The sequence below is a fragment of the Aulostomus chinensis genome, chromosome 13 (assembly GCF_037954235.1).
Source record: "Aulostomus chinensis isolate RoL2024-O1b breed Wild chromosome 13, RoL_Achi_v1.0, whole genome shotgun sequence".
In the NCBI taxonomy this organism is placed as follows: Eukaryota; Metazoa; Chordata; class Actinopteri; order Syngnathiformes; family Aulostomidae; genus Aulostomus; species Aulostomus chinensis.
This window is the reverse complement of record NC_141332.1, coordinates 24,165,451-24,189,319: the sequence shown is the minus strand read 5'-3', so window position 1 is coordinate 24,189,319 and position 23,869 is coordinate 24,165,451. Positions and strand designations below refer to the sequence as shown.

At 41.7% G+C, this 23,869-nt stretch overlaps 1 protein-coding gene across 8 annotated transcripts in view; it reads right to left on the bottom strand.

Annotated features, from left to right (window-relative positions):
• ldb2a (LIM domain binding 2a) overlaps nucleotides 1–23,869 on the bottom strand; it is an 88,224-nt gene that overhangs the window by 26,497 nt on the left and 37,858 nt on the right. For all 8 annotated transcript variants that reach the window (XM_086222220.1, XM_086222218.1, XM_086222223.1 and 5 more), the window contains exons 3-4: nucleotides 10,522–10,694; nucleotides 507–629 (exon numbers count right to left, since the gene is read on the bottom strand). In XM_086222220.1, the coding sequence (XP_086078346.1) occupies nucleotides 507–629; nucleotides 10,522–10,694 (296 nt within the window). The remainder of the gene's footprint in view (nucleotides 1–506; nucleotides 630–10,521; nucleotides 10,695–23,869) is intronic.

Sequence of the window (23,869 nt, the reverse complement as noted above, 5' to 3'; positions counted from 1 at the left end):
ATTCCAGGTTCCAGGACTTTTTCATGTTTTTCATGTCCGTACGAACCCTGATCTTTAAATGCACCATGCACAGTACGGACAATAAAATAATATGACTTGCCGTACTTTGCCTTTGGAAAAAATACGCTGTTTGTTTCTCTATGACAACCAAAAATTGATCATGCAGTTGAAGTTTCTGCTGGTTCACACTCGCACACTGTACAGCTCAAGTGACTAAATGTGTTTAACACTTGGTGGAATTAAGCAGATTATTCATCCAACCTTGTTTTTTTTTTCCCCTCTCCATTTTCAGACAAGGGCTCCTTTTTTATCCTTGTGGCCTTTGATGTCTGCAAATAAATTGGTTTGCAGAAATCCCTCCAAACTGCTTAGCTGGCATTTAAATTTCATACGCTCATGAATAGCTTCTAAAAAATGCCTCGGCAGACCCTCGTTAGGTTTTAAAAGTGCCAAAAGTGAGGGGTCAGATGTGTGTTTTTGTCAGGCGTTAATTATGTCACACTCACGTGCATGGCCAGGATGCTGCGGGGGATGAGCTCTCGGTACTGCCGGATGGTAAAGTGCCACGTCTTGATCCTCATCAGGTCATCAAAGGCAAACTCCAGTATCAAACGACCCTCTGTACAGACCTGGAGAAAGATCACCCAGTTATTATTCACATTTTCTTCTCAAACTTAAAACAATTTCAGTTGACTTTAACTGGTGGCAGCCAGCTGATTTGGAAGAAGACAAAAAAAAAAAAGAAAGTAGAGTTTATTAGCCGATTCATGATTCTCATTAAAAAAAAAAAAAAATGTCGGACAGGATACTTTTTGAGATGGTTCAAGGACGTTCGGCCGGCTATTTTGCTCCCATTATTTACAGTGTTTGCTTCCCTCATTCAGAGCATCTGTCCCTGGGCCTCTCAACCATCCAGCTATTTCTAAAATGTGAAAATAAGTATAATCTAGAGAGGGTGTGTTTATGCCAAAGACAAAGGAACTTCAGGTCAGAGAGAGTTGCCAATTAGAAGTAGAGAGAGAGAGAGAGAGAGAGAGAGAGAGAGTGAGCGAGAAGGGAAAAGACTTTTTTTTCTTCGCCCCTTTAGCTGAATTCAGCGCTTGCCGGGGCTCTTACGTTTCTCCCGTATTTCGTTGCTGTGACAACCAGTAAGAGTAAGAGAGAGAGTGAGAGAGAGAGAGAGAGAGAGAGGGAGAGAGAAATGGAGAGACAGACAGAGAGGGGGGAGAAAAAAAAATCAGCTGATTAGTTGGCATGGCAACGGCAAAGATGTAATCCCACCAGACACACTCTAATCAATGCCCCCAGCGCAGATGGTCTCCTGAGGATCAACAAGAAAGAGGCTAGCGGCCATACTGCACCCCCCCACACACACACCCCCATCTCCCGATTTCCCTCCCTCCCACCTACCCTGCCAGTCACATGCTCTGCCGCTAACTCCAACACACTCTGTTTTTAAAAAAAAAAAGAATAAATGGAAGCTCGCCTGCTCCAAAAACACCCTGAATACAACTGCTTTCCTGCTGTCAGAATGTCTGGAATATGAGGGAGGACATGGACGTTGTATCGTGTTCTCACTCCGCGAGCAACAGTGTGTTTCCTGAGGTGACAACAAACAAATACAGAGGTTTGATGATTTTTCAAATTTGATAACAAGGTGAAGCCTAAACTTAAAAAAAAAAAAGTTAAGAAAAAGTTGAAGCGCACTTCCACATGTCGATCAATTGATCAGCCGCTGTTATTTGCCCCTCCCCCACATAGACAGTTAACTACGAGGCAATGAAAAGAGAGACAAGGTAACAGCAGGTCATATGAATATGAAATGCCAATTTGGAAAGTTAAACTATTAAAATATATATAAAAGAAATGTATAAATGAATCATGACATATTCAGATTCCAAGGGTCTAGCAACCGAAGGGTCGCTGGTTCGATCCTCACTTCCCCCGCTGACCATGTCCAAGTGTCCTTGAGCAAGACACTGAGCCCCTAATTGCTCCTGATGGCCCTACGACGAACTGGTGACCCGTCCAGCGCGAACCCCGCCTCTCGCCCAATGTCACTTGCAAGCTTTAACAGATCAGCGGTGTAGAAAAGGATGGACTGAGAGTCAGATTCCTCTTCACAGTCACAGGAGGAAATTGCAAGTTGGCTGAGGGTCTCAGATTAAACAAGGATGTATTTTTACAGAGTATGGAGGATAGAAAACGCTGTGGAAATTAACTCTTCTCTTTAATGATAGAGTCAAGCAAATGCTGACAGCTTTACATGCAAACATGTCTGGGATCTGCCGGGTCTGATAATGGGCTTGTCCCGGCTAGATATGTGTGGATTAGACTAAAGCAATGTTTGGACGTAATCCTCCGTGTTTAATGGAGAACGAAAATAGTCTTTATTTTATTTTTTCATTTAGTCTAATTCCAATAGCATTTTGTCCAACTTTTGACCCCTGAGTTCAGAGACAAAGATAGCACAAAATCCTCCAAAATCAAAATAATATCCCTCCACTAAAAATGGGTGTAAATTATTACGATGTATATTATTATCCCCCCCCCCCTCCCCCCAAGATAACCAAAGGATTTAATGTTCCATTTTGAATTGGGAAATTATTCTCAAAACAAATTAAACACACATTGTCACGAAGCTTTAAACGTGTTTTTTTTTGGAATTATTTTTCTCAGCTTTCCTTAAAAAAGTAGGTGACGAAGGTTAACAAAGTGAAACTACATTTGTGTATTAAAAAGTGCATTACTGAAGTTTTCACTGAGGCCCCCAGGTTTCCAGCTCATGTTGAATTAAAGGACGGATCCTGTAATTAATTAACTTGAGCATTCAAATTGCTGACAAATGAAAAACAAACACAAAAAAAAGCAACTTTTCTTCTTTTGAATAAAATTGCCGAGCCCCTCGGGCCACGGCATCCTATAAAAAGACAAAACATTTTGGCATGCTTGGGGAGATAAGTGATTCTTTACATCATTCCCAAAAGTGTATTTTTGCAGATTTATGGTATTTACCCACCAGCAGTGAAAAAGCTTGAATTGTGTTTACCAGTAAGCGTCTGAGTCTTCTGATGCTCTCCAAGTGCTGTAGCCTACAGTGAAACAAGGCTGCACTATTGATCCCTTTTCCCCACTGTTGCCAACTGTCTTAAGCACTGCTTCCACTTTTGCTTCTATTTTTCTTTCCGCTTCTCTGAAACTGATGAATAATTGGTAAACTGCCCAAATCAGAACCAGAATGAGAATAATCTTAATTGCCAACTGCAATAAATCTGCGGGAGTTGTTCTCTGTGGCACTGTTGCAGAGACATATTAACCGCAAACGCAACCAATGCTGCCTTTTCAACAGATTCCAAGTCAGAGTCCCCCACAATGAGCTGATGAAAATCAGATTCTCACATTAAAAAAAAAAAAAGCTAATAACGTTCTCTTATGAAAACTAAAAGTAGGAAAATCCCCTTGAATTAAAAAAGTGGTCCATTAAATGGTACAGCCCCTCACAGAGAGTCCCCATTGATTTAAGAGCAGGGTCATAAATCTTCCACACAACGGGGCTGAGATCAGGGGATCTCCGGCTCAAAAGAGCCCGAAAGAATAACAGTGTCCTGCTGCTGAGACGCTGTTCAATACTTTACCTTAACGCCATGAATTAACAACAGAGGTGCTGAAGGTCATTAAATCGATTATTATGACATATAAAGTATTCACGGCTGCTCTGTGTGAATATAAATAGGAGTTGACCAAATAAGCTCGATAATAGCTGCAGACTTACTGTACAATATGTACTGTAATATGACCCTCGGAATGTGTGCAAGGAACACGGAGTTAATATAATAGCCTACAGTCCATCGTTAATCATTGTTCAGTAAAACTTGGTGCTGTAGCGCTACAATATTTTGTTGAGCTGCAACTTTGATCGACATCAGCTGTATGATTGCAGATGAACAGGATCAATACGTATCAGTAATGTGCAGTATTGGTTGCGACAAAGGATGAAGTATAATATATTACATAAGAAAATATTAATAAATGGAAGATATTGCACATATCCTGGGAACAACTTATATATGGCCACTCCAGGTTGATCAGCCAACAGTGCATATAATGCGTTTTTTAAACTCTCTACATCATCATCTGCATCAACCAAAATAAAAACAACCAAAAAAAACAGTTGCATGAATAAATAGCTCGCTTAACTATAGAATAAATAAAAAAAAAACAGAAGTGTCTTGAGGTTAAGATGGGATTGCTGTGAACAGAAGAGGCCAGAGATGTCAGAATAAAATTATTTTAGTTGAAAAAACAAAGAATGGTGGCACGCACACACACACACACACACACACACACACACACACACACACACACACACAGAGAAATATCAGCGAATAAACAGCTTCAGACTTGGCTGCACATAATGTATTAATTCATATCACAAATACATGAATGAACAGATCGCATGTCTGATAATGAATACACCACAAAACCTGAATAACTAAAAACCTCCAAACCCAGTTTACTGCTCCAACGATATTTAAGTACACAGCTAATAAAGGAAAATACTGCGACTACACATTAGTTAGACTGGTTAAGAAAGGGAAGGTAAATCAACAAGTCAAACCTATTGGAAGTTTGCAGAAACCTCTATGAAAGCAGAAAAAACACACACTGATGGCACATCCACCTGTCAATTTCTTTAAAAACACATCGACCCGCCCTGGGAATTAAATTCACTTAAGTTGCGATCGATGTGTCACCAACTCCTTTCTTGTCTTTGCTCACCTCCCAGCATGCTGAAACCTTCTGCTGAGCGCAGTAACAAGGGCCGTGGCCTCTGAGCTAACACACACTGGCGGGGGAGAAGAAGGCCTGCTGGGGAGACAATGGAGGTGCTGGGCTGCTTGGTGGCGGGGATATTCTGGTCAAATTAGCACCCTGTGTCACCTCGTCAACACCTCGCTGGTCTGTGATTCTTACCCGCTTGGTCCACCAACACCTGTGCAGCACCGCCACCTTTTGCAGCCTGCTAGTCCCGCCCACTTGTATGTCTCCGTAGCGCCCGGCCAACAGAGAACGACATGCATGCAAATGAACACAGAGTGAAGAGTTCATTTGCTCGTGTCTCATCTTTGTTAAGGGTTTTGTTTTGAATTATTTCCACATTTTTGTTGCTTTTGGAAATGTGCTAACCCGCTAATTTTGTAACTTCGGAGAATCAGCTTTGAAAATAATTTGCAGATTGGATTAATGACAATTTGAGGTTTATTCTGTAGTTTTGGCTCCCCAAGTTTGTGTCTGGGATCTGGGTGATGATGGGGACATGATGATGATGATGTCACTGCAGTTAGAAAACACAATCGGAGGCAAAGACTCGCTGGAGACAGTCGATTTACCGTTTCAACATAGGTCTTCAATAAACAAAAAGGCTACAATTACATTAATTACATATTCATATTTCAAAATGATCAATCAAACAAGATGAGATTAGGCTGAGAGCATATTAAATATATGTGGCTGTGTCACTAGTCACCCTCTGGAGCATGAGTTTTCCATATGCATACGTCAGAAATAACAGCAAAAGGAATGTGCAGGATGGAAAAATATTGATACAGCATGAAAATTCTGCATTAACAGCTTCCCTGCTGACTCCGGTTGAAGCAGGATTCAAACCAACCACCCCTCAGTTACCGAATGAACACCAGACCCCTGAGTCATGGCACCCCGTATTTCCTCGATCGCAACAAGACAAGGAACAACAAACAAAATCTGACTGCATTTTAGCCCAAAAACAAGAACTAGAATATATCCAACTGCCCAAAAAAAACACAAAGAGACACAGCAAGGAACTCGAGGTCCATTTTCTTTGAACTTTACAAAAGTTCTGGTTTTCTGGACGAAGACAAGAGGAAAAGGCTGATTTTAGTTCACTAAAAACTGTCTGAATACAAACAAGATGAGGATGAGTGAATATGAAGAAAACTAACAAGGACTAAATTTAAAAAAAAAGAAAACCAAGTGCCAAATCTAAAGCGACTGCTTGCACAACGTACTCAGGGCCAACAGATCTAAGTTGAACAAGAAGAGGAGAACAAAGAAGCAGTTTGGGTTTATCTCGGAGCTGTTGGACTTTGTTCTCCCTCGAAATCACTGAGAATCTGGCGACCTTGTGGACTGAGGGTTCAAGGACATGAACCTCAACGTCCCCCGTGTCAAGTTGGGATTTCTGATGCTCTCCCTCTTATTTTCCGTATTTGCTTTAATAAAATTTCACATAAAAATTGACAAAAGGGGCTTCTCTTCATCATCATCATCATCATCATCATCTGATCGTCATCACTGCTGTCTGGCTGCATTTTAGTGACGTCAGAGTCCCCAAATCTCACCAATTAACTTGGTTAGTGCCACATTCTTGTTACTACAGAAATAATGAAAATAAGACCAGAGTTGTAATAAGCCGGAATTACTATTTAAACATGATCACACCATTAAAACAATTTAGAAAATTTGAAGGAGAGATCGGGGAGAACGAGGGAGACATTTAGAGAGAGACAGACAGAGAGACAGAGAGAGGGAAGGAGGGAGGGAGAGCGAGTGAGTTGGGAGCAGGGGATGATTTCTCTAGGGATGAAGGATGAGGGTGTGTGTGTGTGTGTGTGGGTGTGTGCATGTGTGCTGAGGGTGCTGGGAGGGGGGTTGAGAAGAAGAAGGGGGATGAGAGAGCGGTGGAGGAGGGAGCGAGGGGAGAATAAGTGAGCGAGCGAGCGAGTCAGGCAGGGGGGATGAGAGAGAGTGGGAGGGGGTGTGGTGGCGGCGGCGGCGGTGGTGGTGGTGGTTGAGGAAAGCGAGGCGAGGCAGAGCTGATTGAGATTCGGGCCTCCAGAGCTGCAGGCTCGCTGCTGCTGCTGCTGCTGCTGCTGCTGGGAGCTCAGGGAGAACACGCTCAGTTATTGGAATTCTTTTTTTCTTTTTTTCTAATGAATTAATTCTTCTCATCCAATTTAGGTGAAGATGAAAAGAGAGCAACGCTGCGAGCATCAAATTTAGCTTTTTGTTGACCGGCCCTGAACCGTTCTGTTCTACGCTGTTAATATCTGACATGTAATATATTGTGTTTTTTTCTCTCTCTTGTTTGGGGACGCTTGTTTACAAAAACCAAACAACGGAAACATCAAAGACATTTCCTGTGTGTGTGTTATTGGGGATGTTTCATACACATTTACTCATATGCACCCCCATAAAAGAAAAAAAAAAACCTGGCACAAGCCCCCTGCAAATCTACAGAAACAGTCACATGACCTTATGAAACCTTTCGACACAGGGAAGCAGTCACGCGTGTAAATATAAACTAACATGTAAACACACAGACTCATATGCCAAATAAAGGTCATGCACTAAATGTTTCCATATGTAAATTATCGCTAGGATGGAAAAATGTAAAATATGACTGAATGTTTCCTGACTGCATGTCATTTTTAATCTATATTTAAAGATACTCTTTATAAAAGCTTTTGTAAATATGAAGCCAAAAAATTACATTATGACGGGAGAAAGATTTACATCACCGGGGGGACGCAGTCAGACCTGACCCCGCTGAGTGGAGAAGTTCAAGTATTGCAGCAGACTTTCTCCAATTTTCAGTAATACGATGTTACAAAGCTTACGGCTCACAGTACAATAGCATGTCAGCTACTCAGCGCTGCTACACGGACAGCACGAGTCATGCAGATTTTTTGTTTTCTGCTACACGAGACATAGGGCGGCACGGTGGTGCAGTGGTCAGCACTGTCGCCTCACAGCAAGAAGGTTCCAGGTTTCAGCCCCGGCTCCATCACAGGGTCTTTCTGTGTGAGTCTCCAAGTTCTCCCTGTTCCTGTGTGGGTTCTCTCTGGTACTCCAGCTTCCTCCACAGTCCAAAGACATCAAGAGGGACCAGGTTAATCCAGACTCTAAATTGACCGTAGGCGTGGCTGGGAGAGCCAATGGTTGTCTGTCTCTATGTGTTGGCCCTGCCATGGACTGGTGACCCGTCCAGGGTGAAGGCTGCTGGGATAGGCTCCAGCCCTGCAACCCTTAACAGAATAAGCGGTAGAAAATAGATGGATGGATGGATGGATGGATGCTACATGAGACACCAGGAAAAAGGTAGTGGCGGGAACAGCTGGTCAGTCACGTGACTTCTTGGCCACAAACGAGATTTCTGTCTGCCATTTTGTACATTGTCTCTTTTCTAAAAAAAAAAACAACCCTCAAGCAAGTGCAATAATTAGCGTAATCATTTGGATTATTCTGATTCTGAGAAATTTGCTCAAAGATTCAACGTTGAGAAAAATCAATACAATCAATGTTTCAGTGAGGCAGTAAATTCCTCCGGTGCGATAATGATGGAAACTAATAAAAAGAAAACCTCAAGCACATATTTTGTTCTTGGGAAAATATGATCTTAGATGTCAAGCACAGACAAACGGACTTATTTTCACAATTACGTCTATTTTCTACCTTCTCTCTTCTCAGCGGCTGTTGACTGTTTAAAGTGAGTTCCGAGTGTGACAACACAAGAGTGTGTATGGCTGCTGAATGTCAGAAACCCTCTGGTCCACTGCAGCAGCTCTGGGTTCATGGTACAGGGAACATGGAATCCCTTTAGCTGGGACGCCCGGTGCTGACAACGTATCTGGCCTCAGATTCATTTAGACAGTCAGCAGAAGACGAGTCAGCTAGCCATCTGGATCAGACGGCGCTGAAGCAGATATTCACTCCAGCGCGAGGGAATCCTCTCCCCGAAGACAAAAGCAGATGAGCCCATCAGATTTAGCGCCTTCAGAAGACCTTGCTGTCAGGTTTGGATTATCTCACCTGTGCAACTTGTACTTTTCTAGCTTCTGTCTGGGTGTCACTTTTACTGCAAAGTCTTGAGAAATCTTACTCATGTGCCCAAACACATTTTTTGTTGGAGGGTTTAAAAACTGTTGACGTCTTTGAAATCAGAAATTGAACCACTGAATCACACAAAACTACAATTTCACTTTGGATTGCTGTTGCAAACTCTCATGTGCTTCACATTTTAGTCAAGGGTGCTTTATTAACTGAATGATTTTCATATTATATTTTTGCCCCTGTCACTTCCACGGCTTCCGCTACTGCACACCATTCATGTCACTCGAGAGCCATTTAAATGAAAAACTACATGTTTTCCATATTGTCCCAGCTGGATCTCTCTCTCTCTCTCTCTGTCCAACTCCTGCGGCAGCCATATTGGATTATTAATTTGCGCACCATCTTAAAGTCCTGCGAGAGCATCTTACGGCTGTACTGTTACAAATTTCAAGACGAAAAGTGGATACGTGTTGACAGCATCCAGTGACGGAGTAGCAGAACCCAACGGGGAGAGACGGAGCTCATCTCCTGCTCCGTTGTAGTTGCTGCAAAACATCTTGATCATCACCTGGAACCGTCACATATCCCATTTTCCTCAACATGAATGCAATTTTGTCTCTTGATCTCAGGATTTTGGGAAAAAATGAAAAAATTAAAAACAGGGTGTGAGGTAGCGCATGGCCAAAGACGTGTCGATTTCTCTCGCAGGTTCACTGACGTGTCTGAACGTGCAGAAAAAATTCAAATGATGCTAAAAACTTGAAGATTGAAAAAAGGTGGATGTCGTGATATTTCTGAGATTTGCTGGTACATGCTTGACCTGAGAATGCCACACACTTTGTTTCATAGGAAGAAAAAAACTATTGGCTATAGAAATACAAAGAAAATGTGACCAGGAATATGAAATTAAAAAGGTTAAAGAAGTATTTTCATTTCAGCTCAACTTCAGAAGTCTCTTATACTCCTTGATGGATTTGTTTCATATTGTAGTTCTGAACAAGATGGCGGGTGAGGAGGCTTGATGGCGTGATGGTAAACCCCGAGCAGCCACAGGCCACGTGCGTAGATTATTTATGTTTTAGTTCCTGCACTTAAAATTAACTTAATAACCAGTTTTAGTTTGAGCACACACCACAAATAAATAGATAAAAAATAAATAAAGTAAAAGCTAGACTTTTAGTCTAGACAACAGAATTAAATTAATTTTTTGTAGAAAAAGGAACATAGCTCCTGTAGTAATGACCACCAGAAGACTAAATTATAGTGCCATCTAAATAAATCATTTAGTGTTCTCGCCTTGCTTTAATTGCGCTGCGATGCAATCTTGCACAAGAGCTGTTGGGAAACATGCTGCCTTCACAAATAAGACATTTACATTCAATGTTTTCTCAAAGCATTTTTTTTTTCAATATCAAGCAAATCAAATGAGTTAATTGTATCAATTTATATTGTTTCCATATTTCACACTGACAGCAACTGGTGGGGTATTAAAAAAAAAAAAAAGCCCGGTTAAAAATGAAGCAGGGAGGGAAAAAGGATCAAAGTGTGTAAATGGATTTGATCTTTAACCAGTTAAACACTCGGCCTGCTCCATTATCATAGCCTGTGATCAATTATTCATGTCGGGACAGCTCTCAGGTCAGGCGTTACCTTTGTAAACATGGGCTTCCCGTGCTGGGTGACCATGGTGCACTGATCACAGTCCAGGGTGATGCAGGAGTTGTGGAAGGACTCCTTGGAGTGTTTGAGGATGTAGTGGAGCTCGGTGACCCCTCCCTCGAACACCGTGCTGAAATAACGTGGGATCAACGTCCGGCCAATCGCTGCGGAGAGACCAAAGACAGGGCAGAGCTGCTGAATATGGAAGGAGACCCAATGCAAAGCCATTCGGAACAGTAAATGGACTTTGACAAAGCAATTCAAGTGAATGAAAAAGAGATGCAAGAATAAACGCAATTAAAATTGAAAACTTGTCTTTGTACTCTGAAACACATCAAAGTGAAGACGAAAAAAAAAAAAACCTCAATAACATCTGTATTATATATTTAAATCCAAATAAACATTTTGGCTCCGAACGGAGCAGAAACAGATCAAATTGATTAAATATTTGAGAGGAAAACAGTGATTTTCAGGTTTATAATGAAGCATCGATATAAGAACACAGTGGGGATTGTGAGGTCTGCTGCCAATTGATTTGACTTGAATCTTTCAACTCATTACAGGTGGAATTCTGGGAAAACGCTGAAGGATATATTGACTGCATCCTTGAAACATACATGTCAAATGTTCATATGATAACACAGATTATCTTTAATGAATTAGAGCTGACACTTAGCGAGGTGTGCACGAATGAACTCTACTAAATGCTAACTAAGCGGCGGAGATGCTATCAATTCACACCTTTGCAAGTCACCAAGAAGTCTCAAGTCTAACAGAAGTCCCAAGTCTTTTTTTTTTCCTTGGGCCATTAAAGTAAAGTCAGTTTCAAGTCAGTGCGTGTTGAATTCTGAGTTGAGACGAGCGAAGTTCCATGTCAGATCACTTCATTTCCCTCTGTCGTTCATTTACTCCCTCGCTCGGTTTTAAAACATACAATCCAAACAAAGCCATCGAGTCATCGTGTCTTAACGTCAAGTCGTGTCTCAAGTCCACGTCTCTGACTAATAACATCATGGATTTGAGGCTCTACTTATACCTTCAGTTACGACACGTTCACATTTGAATATTCCTAACATGACGGAGACTTCACATGAATGAGACTTTCTCATATTTTCAGGGGAAAAAAAAAAAGTAATTCCATGAGCGACTACAGTATAGTAATAAACTGAATTATTAAGACGGACAACTTCTGCAGTGCAAACTTTCTGTGGAGGCCTAACGAGGCAATGAGCCGGCTGCATGATGAAAACCGGGAGAAGAGAGAGAAAGTGTCTTCAGTGTTTTATAGCCCTCAGGCTTTGTCTGCTTCCCTCTGTGTTCGCTGGCTTCAAGGAGGAGAATGGATGATACAGGGAGAGGCTTACATTCCCATTACAGTACTCTGTGATGCCAGGCAAGATACAGATTCTTGAATACTTGCATCCAAGTGGATATGAAATTCTCCATGGAAATGCCTTTTACTTTTTAGGATTTAATTGCTGTCAATGAAAATGTACAGAATTTAAAAAATGCGTCTGTTACGGTGTCAACGTTCACTGCGATGGATTAATAACGAACCGATGGATTGATATCGACGTTAATGGAATGTCAATCATAACAAATTAAAATCAAAATCCACGTAATACTGTACAAAACATGATTTCTGGACCACCACCCCCCCCCCAAAAAAAAAGTCCATTAAAAACCAAACAATGATTTTCCCTGAACCATAACAAAGTGTTTTTGTCCCTAAAAGTAACCTGGGCTTAACTGATTGGTAACGGCTGCAAACATGCGTTTACGTGCAAGATGGTTGGAACAAATCATATATTAGGTTGTTTGGGCTGGTGGATGTGTTGGTGGCAGAACAGGTCAGCTGGAAATGATTCATATTTAAAAAGAGAGAGACAGAGAGGTAGATTTACTGACAATGAAGATGGAATAATAACAACATTTTTGTTTATCTATTCACCGAGGGACTGAACTAGCGTCAAAAACTGTTTCTGCTCTGAAGAAACACACCATGCTGGTCAACACTTCATTCCATGACATTTGCGGGTAGCTTCATTTCAGAACTTGGTGCAAACACACAGGTTTAAAGTTACATATTAGATGTGAACATACAGGATTTATTGTGGATATAAAAGTGAGATTGTCTTCCATAAACATCTTAGTATGTAGATATATGACTCTGCAGGGCACCGGTACAGAACAGCTGCGTCAAACAGCTTTTACTCGGGACAAAAATTGCAGCCTCTTTTGGTTAACTGCAGAGCTCAAACATTAGCATTTGTGTTACTTGTTGAGCAGCTGTGCCGAGCCGGTCTGCAGAACAACCCATATCATCTCCGACAGCATCTTAGCAGCACATTCCTCTCTATAAAAAAAGAAGACTTGTTTTTTTTTTCTTAGCTTGTATTTTTCTAGCTGTAGGGTTTCAGCTGAACACAGATCCTCATTTTCAGCACCGCCCTGCTTCATACACGCCTGCACTGCAACCACAAGCTTCATCCAGACGACACCGGGCAGTTCCACTTGAGCAACATGCTAAAGGGTACCGCCACACTATTTAATGAAGGGAGTGTGCTACGTATTCCCTGAGCTGCTCTTGGATCTGAACCAGCGACCGGCACACTTTTGCTGTTGGCTGTTAACTTTCGCGACTTCTGTGTTATTGGATCTCATTCTCTTGCAAGTATTTCTAGAAATCATTTGGGCAGCATGTACAGTAATCTTGTGGTACATTTCTCATATCAGCTCGTATTGACATGTGAGTTAGGAGGTCCAATTGCACTGATTATGGTATTAGAACCCTGAGATTGACAAGGGATGGAACACTGAGCTAGACGTTCAAAAGCTGTCCATGTTCAAAATAGATAAGAACGTACACAGAAATGAAGCCTGCACCAGTGGAAGCAGCAACAAACAGACAAACACACAGAAAAAACACATTAATTAATAATAACAGAAAACTTTTTGAATTTTCGGTTTCCACGTACCTCTCAGTTTGTATGTAAAATTTAAGTATCACATAAGCCTGTTTTAAATAGGGATTATATTGAAATGGGCTGTAGGTTAAATCAGTTATCAGATATCGGCCAAAAATCAATTTACATGCAAGTCACAGCTCCTCTTGCTGGCCTTGCCACAGATTTAGATGACAAACTGATTTATGACAGGTTTATGATATTTTTCAAGAACACAGTTTAGATTTACATCCCAATATTTGCATTCATCAGGGGAAAAAAAAAAAAATCAGCTAAATGAGATTACAAGTGATTTTAAATTAAATCTACGGTCAAAACAACCGGTGCACTTCTAGCTGGACACACAGGACTGCCTCCCCAACCCTGACCACCCGACCTCAAACCACATGATTACGATTTAGAGACCAAGTTAATAAGTAACACAATTAATCATCTGATAAGAGCATATATCAGGTAAAAAAAAAAAAAAAAAAAAAGGATTAAAACAAACTTGACCAATAAAACTGTAGGTAAAACCAAAAAAAAAAATTAAGTTTCTTCTGTTTGTTTTGTTTTTCTGTTTGACATCGCTGATTCAACTGCGAATCAATCCTCTAATCCCAGCAAGTGTGAGTGACCTGGCCAATCCGCTGAGCTACGCCGGACTGTTAAATAACAGCACAAACATCACAACCGTAAATCCTGACTCTGGGATTATGAAGGCAACATGTTGGGATTTCCTTTAGCCTCTCGTTCCTTGCCTGGTGGAACAAGTCTCTCTTGTTCCTCTGCATTTTCCTGCCTGTCAAATCTCCATCATTAGAACGCTGCTGGGAAAAGAAAAAAAAAAAATCGGGACAGCCACATTATCCGGCAGCGCATGGCCTCTGATTTCAAGCAGAAATAATCCATCTTAGAGTCAACAGTGTTGGCTAGAATTATGCTCATTCTCTCCTTCCCCCAGGGTGGGTGGCTGGCTGGCTGGTCGGTCAGTAGGTGCTGTATGTATGCATGCATGTGTGTGTGTGTGTGTGTGTGTGTGTGGAGGAGGAAGAGGAGGAAGAGGAGGAGGCGGCAGAGGGAGTAGTGAAGCCTAGAAATAAAACTTCATTTAGAAGTGAAATGTCCCCAAAGACAGTGGCTCAAGAGGTTCTTGAGGTCAGACCTGGATGGTTGAGTTTGAGAACGAGAGTGAGGGAGAAAGAGGATGATGATGTTGGCAGTTGTGTGTGTGTGTGTGTGTGTGCACGTGCGTGCACGCGCCAGTGTGTGTGTGTGTTGGGGGGTGTTGCTGGCCTGTTTTTCAAATTCTATAAAGTCAGGCATGACTAAATAACACATAAAATGTTTGGCATCATGAGCGGTGGTGGAGAGAGAATCCCCCCTCCCCCCCCCCCTCCATTGCTTGCACTGCACTCTCTCAACCTCTCTCTTCTGTAATGGTGCACCCTCCCTCTCTCAGTCTACACCATGGTTGAAAAACACAGTACGTCTAGGAGGGGAGCTGACTGCTAATGAGGAGGAGCTCTGAGGAGACAGGGGGGGGCGGGGGGATAAAAGCGAGAAAGAGAGAGAGAGAAGAAGAAGAAACTAGTAGGGAAGATGAAAAAAGGGTTGTCAGCAAGGGGAAGGAGACACTGAGGGGTAATAAGAGCGAGGGACAGTATAGAGAGGGTGAGAAACTCAGGTGATCTTGCCCACCTCAGCAAGCCATGCACGAGTTTTGGTTGCATCTCCTCAACCAAAACTGCCCGAATAAAACCCAGCGTGCGTAGCCCGGGGTGACAGAGTGATAGATAGCATGTAATGGTAGCCATGCTAGCAAGTCTTGGATCATTTCAAGCACAGTAGCCGTCTGTTTTTCCTCAGATAGATTCCAGGCTGAAGTTCAAATATCTCTCAGCTCCCTTACACTTTATTTACATTTGAGGCAAACACACGAGTGGACTTGCTATAAATCAGCAGGCTTCCATGTCTTGCTGAAGGGCACTTTTAGAGGATACAGAGTTGTTGCGATGATCAGACTGTTAACACGTCAGGCCCACCCTTTTAAGCCTTTCACGCTGAAAACAGTCTTTCCCTGACCCATCAAATATTTTACAAATACTGTCCTGACTGATGCTAACTGCCAGTTATGTACTGCAGCCACTGAAAAACTGATGTCAGAATCAAAATGTGTTTGTTTTCCTTCCCCTCGATAAGTATTCACAACTAAATTTAGAAAAACGTTATCCTTGGTGAATATTTTTCAAGCATTTTACACTTGAAAGTCTGAATCTCCCAGTATTGTTGCGTGTGGTTCAGTCACATTTGATTGACAGTAATGGCGAAACAAGCAATTAGCCCCACAGCCGTCAGCAGATTTGGACTCAAACTTAACTCAACAGACACTTTCTATCTGAGCCCAGTCTTCTTCAAACAAGTGGGGGAAAGTGAGGACAAAAAAATAGAAGTTTTTTTATTATAGTACCACACTCACAGGGCAGCGGCAGCCAATCCCAGCTGACATGGGTGAGAGGGCGGTTACGATCTCAACGGGGCACCAGTCAATCATATTCACACCTGCGGTTAATTAAGAGTGGCCTAATGAACCAATTAACTGAACCCGCTTGTTTTAGGTCAGTCCCTTCTGACAGTGTGGGGTGTCTGCTCCTTTAAACTTTTGATTATCTATGGATTATAGGAAATTTGATTTATTCGCTCAGTAAACACCAATGAGTGTATGGTTAATTCAGTCCCATTTAGAGTGGTAGCGGGTACTCCCACCTCCGCCAAATCAAATGCAGCCAAACCAAATGTAAAAAAGATCAAATTTCTCACTAATCTGAATGGATGTTTCCCCAAATTTCCGTTGGCATCCCTTGGCCCAGGCTACACCCATCTCTGACACAGTCACAAAAATGTCACTGCAAAAATGTGGAACATGTCGGATAAAAATCCTTGAGATAAAATTATTTTTAAACTTTTGATGGGAATCATGGAGAAAAAGGTGAGTCTTAAACTCACGGTGCAGTGTGACGTCGCCGGATTCATCCCTTTACCCAACCAAGAGTCCAAAACTAAAACATTGATCAAGCAATTGATTAACACTTAAACACTAATAGCTCCATTTCACAGCAGACATTTGGACTTGTTAAGGCAGGAAAAGAACAGGTGTCCATTATTAGTCCCGATAAGCCTCATCAGCACAGGAAAACTGAATGGAGCCATTAATTCAACTGCAGCTTTCCTGCTCTGACATGCCAAAATATCCGCCGGGAGAAGAGGTTACAGAGAGGACCTAACAGAGCCACTGGCATCTTGATACTTGGGTCACGGTTTAATTTCATCATGATATATTAAAATACATGTCATTTTTGGAGAAATTCAAAGTACTGTTAAAAATACTACTTGCTGAGTACCACCTGGGTAGTCTAATAATATAAAGATCATATCATGGATTTCAAACCTGTCGTTTGTCGTGTTCCCTAAATACTTTTTTCACAAATGTATTCATACTAATGGGCTGCACGGTGGTGCAGTGGTCAGCACTGTGGCCTCACAGCAAGAAGGTTCCGGGTTTGAGTCCCGGCTGGAGCACAGGATCTTTCTGTGTGAGTCTGCATGTTCTCCTGTTCCTGTGAGGGTTCTCTCTGGTACTCCAGCTTCCTCCACAGTCCAAAGACATCAAGAGGGGACGAGGCTGATTGATACTCTAAATTGACCGTAGGTGTGGCTGTGAGTGTGAATGGTTGTCTGTCTCTATGTGTTGGCCCTGCCATGGACTGGTGACCTGTCCAGGGTGAACCCCGCCTCTAACCTGAAGGCTGCTGGGATAGGCTCCACCCCCCCCGTGATCCTTAACAGGATAAGCAGTAGAAAGTGGATGGATGGATGTTATATCAATATAGTGCATTCTGCAATAGTGGTTTATTGTGCAGCTCTAAACAATAAATGATACAGCCTGAAGTAGAATAACACCACACATTAACAAAGAATTTAACCAAAGATGAAAAAGTAAACTAAGAAGATGCACTAAGAAGTGTAAAAAAACAACAACAAAAAGGAAATCTCCACAGTAACATGAGAAACAAGGTCACGAGCAAAACTCAAGCCAAAATTTAGGAGCCTCATCAAATTACACACCGACAAACTTCAGACGAATAACAATCATGGAAAAAGGCCCCCCCCAAAAAAGGAAAGTTTCACGGAGCCCAAACGAGATGAAAGATATTTGTGTGGGATCTTATTTATTTTTCTATCCTCTTCACCTCACCCCACTTGTCTCTCTCGTTCTCTATCTTCATGCAGTTTCTTTTTCCTGCACCATGCTGATTGGCTCGTCTTCAGACGCGGGGCACTCCAGAGATACAGATTAGCTGGCACTTGTTTGGGCGAACACAACAAGCAGCATATGCCTCTCAAGTAATGTGTACCCAAACATGCAATTTACAAATAATTAACGTGGTGTTAATTAGTCACATTAATTCATGCCACTTTGTTGGGATTGTTTCCCCCCGTCGGTCCCCAGGACTCCTGCCAGCAACGTCAGCCAGCAAGACGGCAGGAGCGATTTTTCTGCTCCGAAGCAAGAGCGGGGCGTCAGAATAAAGAAAGGCCGCTGGCAGACACACAGTCACACAGTGGAACACACACACACACACACACACACACACACACACACACACACACACACACACACTACACACACAAGAACATACAGGCCCTTACTCTCATTCAAGAGTGGAATTTGAAACAGCTTTATTGGCCAAGTTTGTGTACAAGAAATTTGACTCCGGTTTTTCCACAGCTGTCTTTACACATAATGGACGTAAAGGTAAACAGGGACAACAGGCTGGACAAACACTCAAAACTACAATATCAGGGCTGCCAGCTGAAATTTGATGGTTTGAATCATCAGTTGGGAACTGTCTGAGCCGACTGGGATTCTTCAAGTTGAGCTAAAAGGAAAGGAGAAGAAAAGTGTTCCTGTTTTTGTACTGCTAATGTTTAAGTACATGTTACGCATCTTTTAGGAAAGAATGGAGGTGTTTAAACCTTGAATCCTCTGGTGTTTTTTTTCTTTTCTTGATAAAGTCAATTTGCTACCCTTACTTAAACTGTTGCGGCTGTGCACTGAGTGCTGATTGGTCACGACTGAGTTTCTTGTGAGCGTGCAAGCTGCTCCTGCTAGCATGGTGAGTGGGGAGACATGCTAGCAGGAGTTGCCTTATTGCCTTATATATTTGCAGTTTGCTGTGGTTGCAACCATCAGTAATTAAGATGTTTCTGTTTATTTTGTTATAAACTGCAGGTACTAAGTGAAGAGTTGTACCCAGAGAATAGTCACATGATTTTTATAAGAGAGAGGAAGCACGGCTACAAAAACTCTTTCTTTCTATTTAACCAAACAAATCCCTGATTCATATCTATGTGTTTTTGGAATGTATTAAGTTTGTGACCAGAGGGCCACAGTGCAACAGTGTAAAGATGATACAGGGTGCAAAAATGAGAACAAATGTTTTATTGCAAATATTCATGCTTCAAACCTGCAGGTGGACCATCGACCACCTGCAGGTCCATTTAGAATAAATATGGAATTATTAACAACTGAAATAAAATTACATATGAAGTAACACCACAGTTTTCACAGAGCTACTTATTTTTAATGATACTTGCTAGTGTTATATTTGCGTTCACTTCTGTTTGTTTGTTTGTTTTTGTTTTTATCCTCTCTTCCCACATTTCAAGGGTTTCTAAAACTGTTACTAAAATCATCCTTCTGACCAATAGACGTCCATGAATTTTCCATGACTTCCCCTTAAGGATTTCATTTTAAAATACATACTCTGCAATGCCTGGTTACTTACTGTATGAAAAATGCAGAAATGGATGTGAAAATTGACCAGTGAATATATTTGCCTAAACATAAATTAACTGCTCAACCACACATATGAACATAATAGTCATTAATGCTCGCACGTGCAGATGTTCGTATGTATCCTGATAACCGAGATTAACACAAATAAACACACTAATGAAAGAAACACAACTGCTAAATGACCAAATGACTTCATCTGTCTGTCGGTGCCTCGCTTGCTGTCTATGGCTCTTGGCCATTTGTTTCACGCAGAAGATACAAATAAAAAAAAAAAAAATCAGACGCTTTCTTTTAGGCTAAATGACCTGAAACCACTGTGGGTTTTGAGGAGATAATACTCAGTATTATCGTAGTAAACAGCAGTTTTGTCAGGGATTGTTTGTGTGTCTATGTGCTTCTGTATTTATGTACATTGCCTTCAAGAGTGTGCATGGCTGTGTGTGTTAATGTGTGTTTGTGTCCGCATGGGTTTCTGTGCTCCATATATACGTTGACGTGCATGGTGCACAATGGTGTAACGCTGTGAGCCGGAGGAATCTGTGTCGTCCACTCCTACACACTCACGCACATATGCAGCATCTACATTTACAGTAATTATGCACCTAGGGAGTAAACAATATGCACACCCACATGCATGAACAAAAATAAATACATGTAAACATGGGGAGTTGCACTAGGAAGCCTGAACTATAACATCATCTCCTGCTGAGTGAACAGACCACCCATTACCATAGTTACATCATCTAGATTTTTGGGTTACATTTAATCAAAAACTACAGTGAGACATATTTTCATATAAACTTCTCTTATATATCTTGAAATTCTCGCCAGTTGAGTTCACATGCTGCTCACGAAGCTTCTCGTCGCCAGATAAATCTCTGCATTTCACATGAGAGACCGTTTCAACATTTTGTTTGTAGCGATATTCCCCGCCTAGCACACCTTTAGCAATGCCTTTTTGACGGTAACGACGGAGAGTATGGCGGGAAAATGTAACAAGAGGCCGCGCCAAACAAGCGTCTCTCCAGTGGAAGCTGAAAAAACAAAAACTCTGTTTTCAGATGAAGGATCATAGGAAAAAAATAATGATAAAAAATTAAAGCGATCAGGTGTGAGGTGGTGGATTGAGGGCAGAGACCCAGATGCTGTGTTGCTGCTCTTAGACGGCTATATTTGGTATAGATTTTCTAGCTATTGCATTACATCAACTTGTAACTGTGAAAATGTTCTGACTTCGTCACCACTTCTGAAAACGAGCTTCCGCTGGCTGTGGGTGTGTAACTTTATCAAGCAAGTTAGCGAGCAAGCGGTTTTACGAAACCATTTTGAAAAACATACTTGGGTCTGCTCACGCCCTGTGTCCATCCATGTTGGTGTAATTACACCTAATTCCAGAAGGGGGAGACAAAAGTTACACACTATAGCTTTAAGACAAATGGTGGATCGCAGAGAGAATCCCATATGTTACAGGAAGAAGACAAAAAAAAAAAACAGTAAAAAGGTGAACTGTTTAGGTCACCCCCTTAACATTAAAAGTCTATTTCCAGACATGTATTCTCCTCCAGCCTGAAAGCAAGGCACCTCTTTCCTCCAGCTCACTCGTGATAACAAATGCATCATAGTCTATCAAAAATACTCAAAACCAGCAGTAAGAAGCCTTTATGTGAGACAGAAAAGTGGCAGAAGTCAAAGCAGCTCCATTTTTTTTCCCACAGTGAACCAGTCACCTCCAAGTCTCTCACAAAGTTAAAAGTAAGAGGCAAGACTAGAAAGAGTAATAGCTTTAAAGGAGAGTGCAGCAAGCTGTCACTAAACACCTCTGACGTGGCAGCCAACAACACCAGGAGAGTTCTACTCTAACACAAGTCATTACCTGGAAGCCATCACTTTACATTCATTACTCAAAATCTGATAAATACAGATAATGTGCTGGAAGGTAAAAGATTAGCAGATTAGCAACTACTGTGCTTTTAACAGCACCAACGTTGGACTGTAATTTTCTTCTATCAATCCCATCTGCAAGAAAGGATGTCACAGTTTTCTCTTAAATTGCATTATGTCAGTTAGGAGTAAAACTGGACCACTCAGACCTATCAAACCCTGCCGGTCCATTCCGTCCATCTACTTGACTATTAGACCGCACACTGGTGGAGTACACAGCTCGCAGAATGAAGCCAAATTAAAAAAGTGTGGGGAAAGAGAAGGAGGCGAGAAAGTCGGGAGCTACTCAGTGGGCGATTATGCAGTAAATGCAGCTCTCCGCAGTGCAGGAGAGAAAAGGATGGATATGAGAAGGGGAGAGCAAGGAGATATTTTCAGCGATCCACCCTGCAAATATTCATCAGACACTCGCTTGTTCATTTGGAATTGAGCTCAGGCGGTACAGCAAGGCACTTACAGGGTTGGGAGTTCAATTCCCGTATTCAGCATAAAGTGGAGGATGCTATCACTTAAACACTTAGAGGGTGAGAAGCTCAACTCTCTCTGTGTGGCGTCACAGACTAGTTTTACTATCAAATACATATTTTTCCATTTCAACATTTATTTCTACTTTAATATTTCAATCTAGATATGCTGGCTAATTCTAAAAATAACAGGTCTTTGAAGCACGTATAGTTCATTTCCAACATATTTTCTAAATTGTTTTAACAGAAAGTGTTTCACCATTATTATTTTGTGTTTTATCTTGTGAAGTTATCATAAAAAATGTTTTTTAAATGATTAAGATGAATCAATGATAGCACCTTGAACCCATACTGATTTAGCTAGTAAATGGAGAGCTGTGATTAACCAGTGGAGGGCAGCAACACGCCTCGGCTGTATCTCGTCTGCCGCAAACCAAAAGACGAAAAAGTAGACTCCATACGGCAGCGGGATTGTAGAGCAATGAAAGCAGACAATAAAAGTTACTGGTCCCTCAGGTGCTCTGTGGTTCATATTCTATTTTTATGTTACATCCTAATTTAAAACTCAAGATCTCTACGTTACATTGTGTTTATGTTGATGTGCATTTTAATACTCCTTATTAAACACAGCCTGTGTCGTATTGCAAATTGAATACTGTTGTACTGCACTTGTGCACACAAGGCACCCGTTTCATTTCTGCGTCTCAGGGAAAACAGATATCAGCTTATTCTGAGGTGTCTTTCTATCTATCACCCAGTGATCTGGACAGAAAGTTAAGCAGTAAAATGCAAAATACGTAGTACCTTTAAACAGATGTGCAGTGCATCTCTAGATAGAGTTGATTGTGTACTTGTGTCAAAGGAGCTCTATGACAAGCCGTCATGTCCTGTAATGTCATCATGGTGTAATACCACATTGCATCCCACTGGAAGAACATACAAGCCTGGCTGATCGGCACACGTGGCTCCTGTATCTAGTACATACATAAGTAGTCTCGGAAGCATGTTTTCCCAGCAGGCTTTTTACATCCAAAGACATTCTGCCCTCTCCCAAGTGATTTTGTCCCAAATGTTTAAAATGACTGAGCGGGGATTTAGAGCCTCTCTCCAGGAGTCACACTGAATTCCCATATACTGGCTGGTCTCTTAACCTCAAGGTCACTTGGAAACTACTAAATAACTTATGCATAATGCCAGGCCAAAGCAAACAGGTTATTGGACCTGAAAAACATAGTGGATCAACAGACTCAGATAGGTGTATTGATTTTTTTTTTTTCCCTTTTCAGTCTGTGACGTGTGTACAAACCAGTGCTTGCTTTGACCTACAGTACGGGCTGTAATCAATACGCTAAGCTAAAAATACTATTAAAATCAATGATTACCCCTCGGTATAAGCCAGTGTTGATGATAGGTGAGAGGAGAGATGCATGGATGAAAACTGAACTGACATATTGATCTGTGAGTGTAATCAATGACTGAGCCGAGCCTACACCACTTGGCAAACAAATGTCTGTCTCCATCGACTCATATCTCTATCTAAATACCCATCATGAGCTACCATTACAGGGTCAGCTGGGAGGGGTATTAGATCATTGGCAAACTGATTAAGTCAACTCAAGTTAACTGTTTGCCAGGCAGCCGACAAACAAGACGGTTGCCGCGTGCCTCACCGAGGGCTGCAGCTGGGATGCAAATGAATCACAACACACACAGGTTTCAGTTGAAGGATGTTTGGATACGTCAAAGTTCCTCTTATTCAGCGCTAACATGCCTCCATGGCCAGTTGTTCCTAATTGTTCCAGCATTTAGATACGAGAACCCATCTGATTTCAACTTTGTGCGACGTGAAAGTGTGATGGACAATGTTCTCTTTCAGAAATTCCTAGATGTGTTCCGCGCGGTGGTTGCGCTGACTGAGCTCTCACTCGCTGGCCCTGGCCACTGTCGGCCGTTTATTTCTTCATTTGGTTGTTTTTCATTTTTCTTTCTCGGGGGGTCTTTCAGAATGCTGCTCTGTCATTCATTAACCTGCATGAAGCTGGACTTACAGCATAAATAGGAACTCATTGTTGCTACCTGTGTTACCACACTGCAGCGCCTAAACTACTCAGGGGTTGTGCAGTAAACAC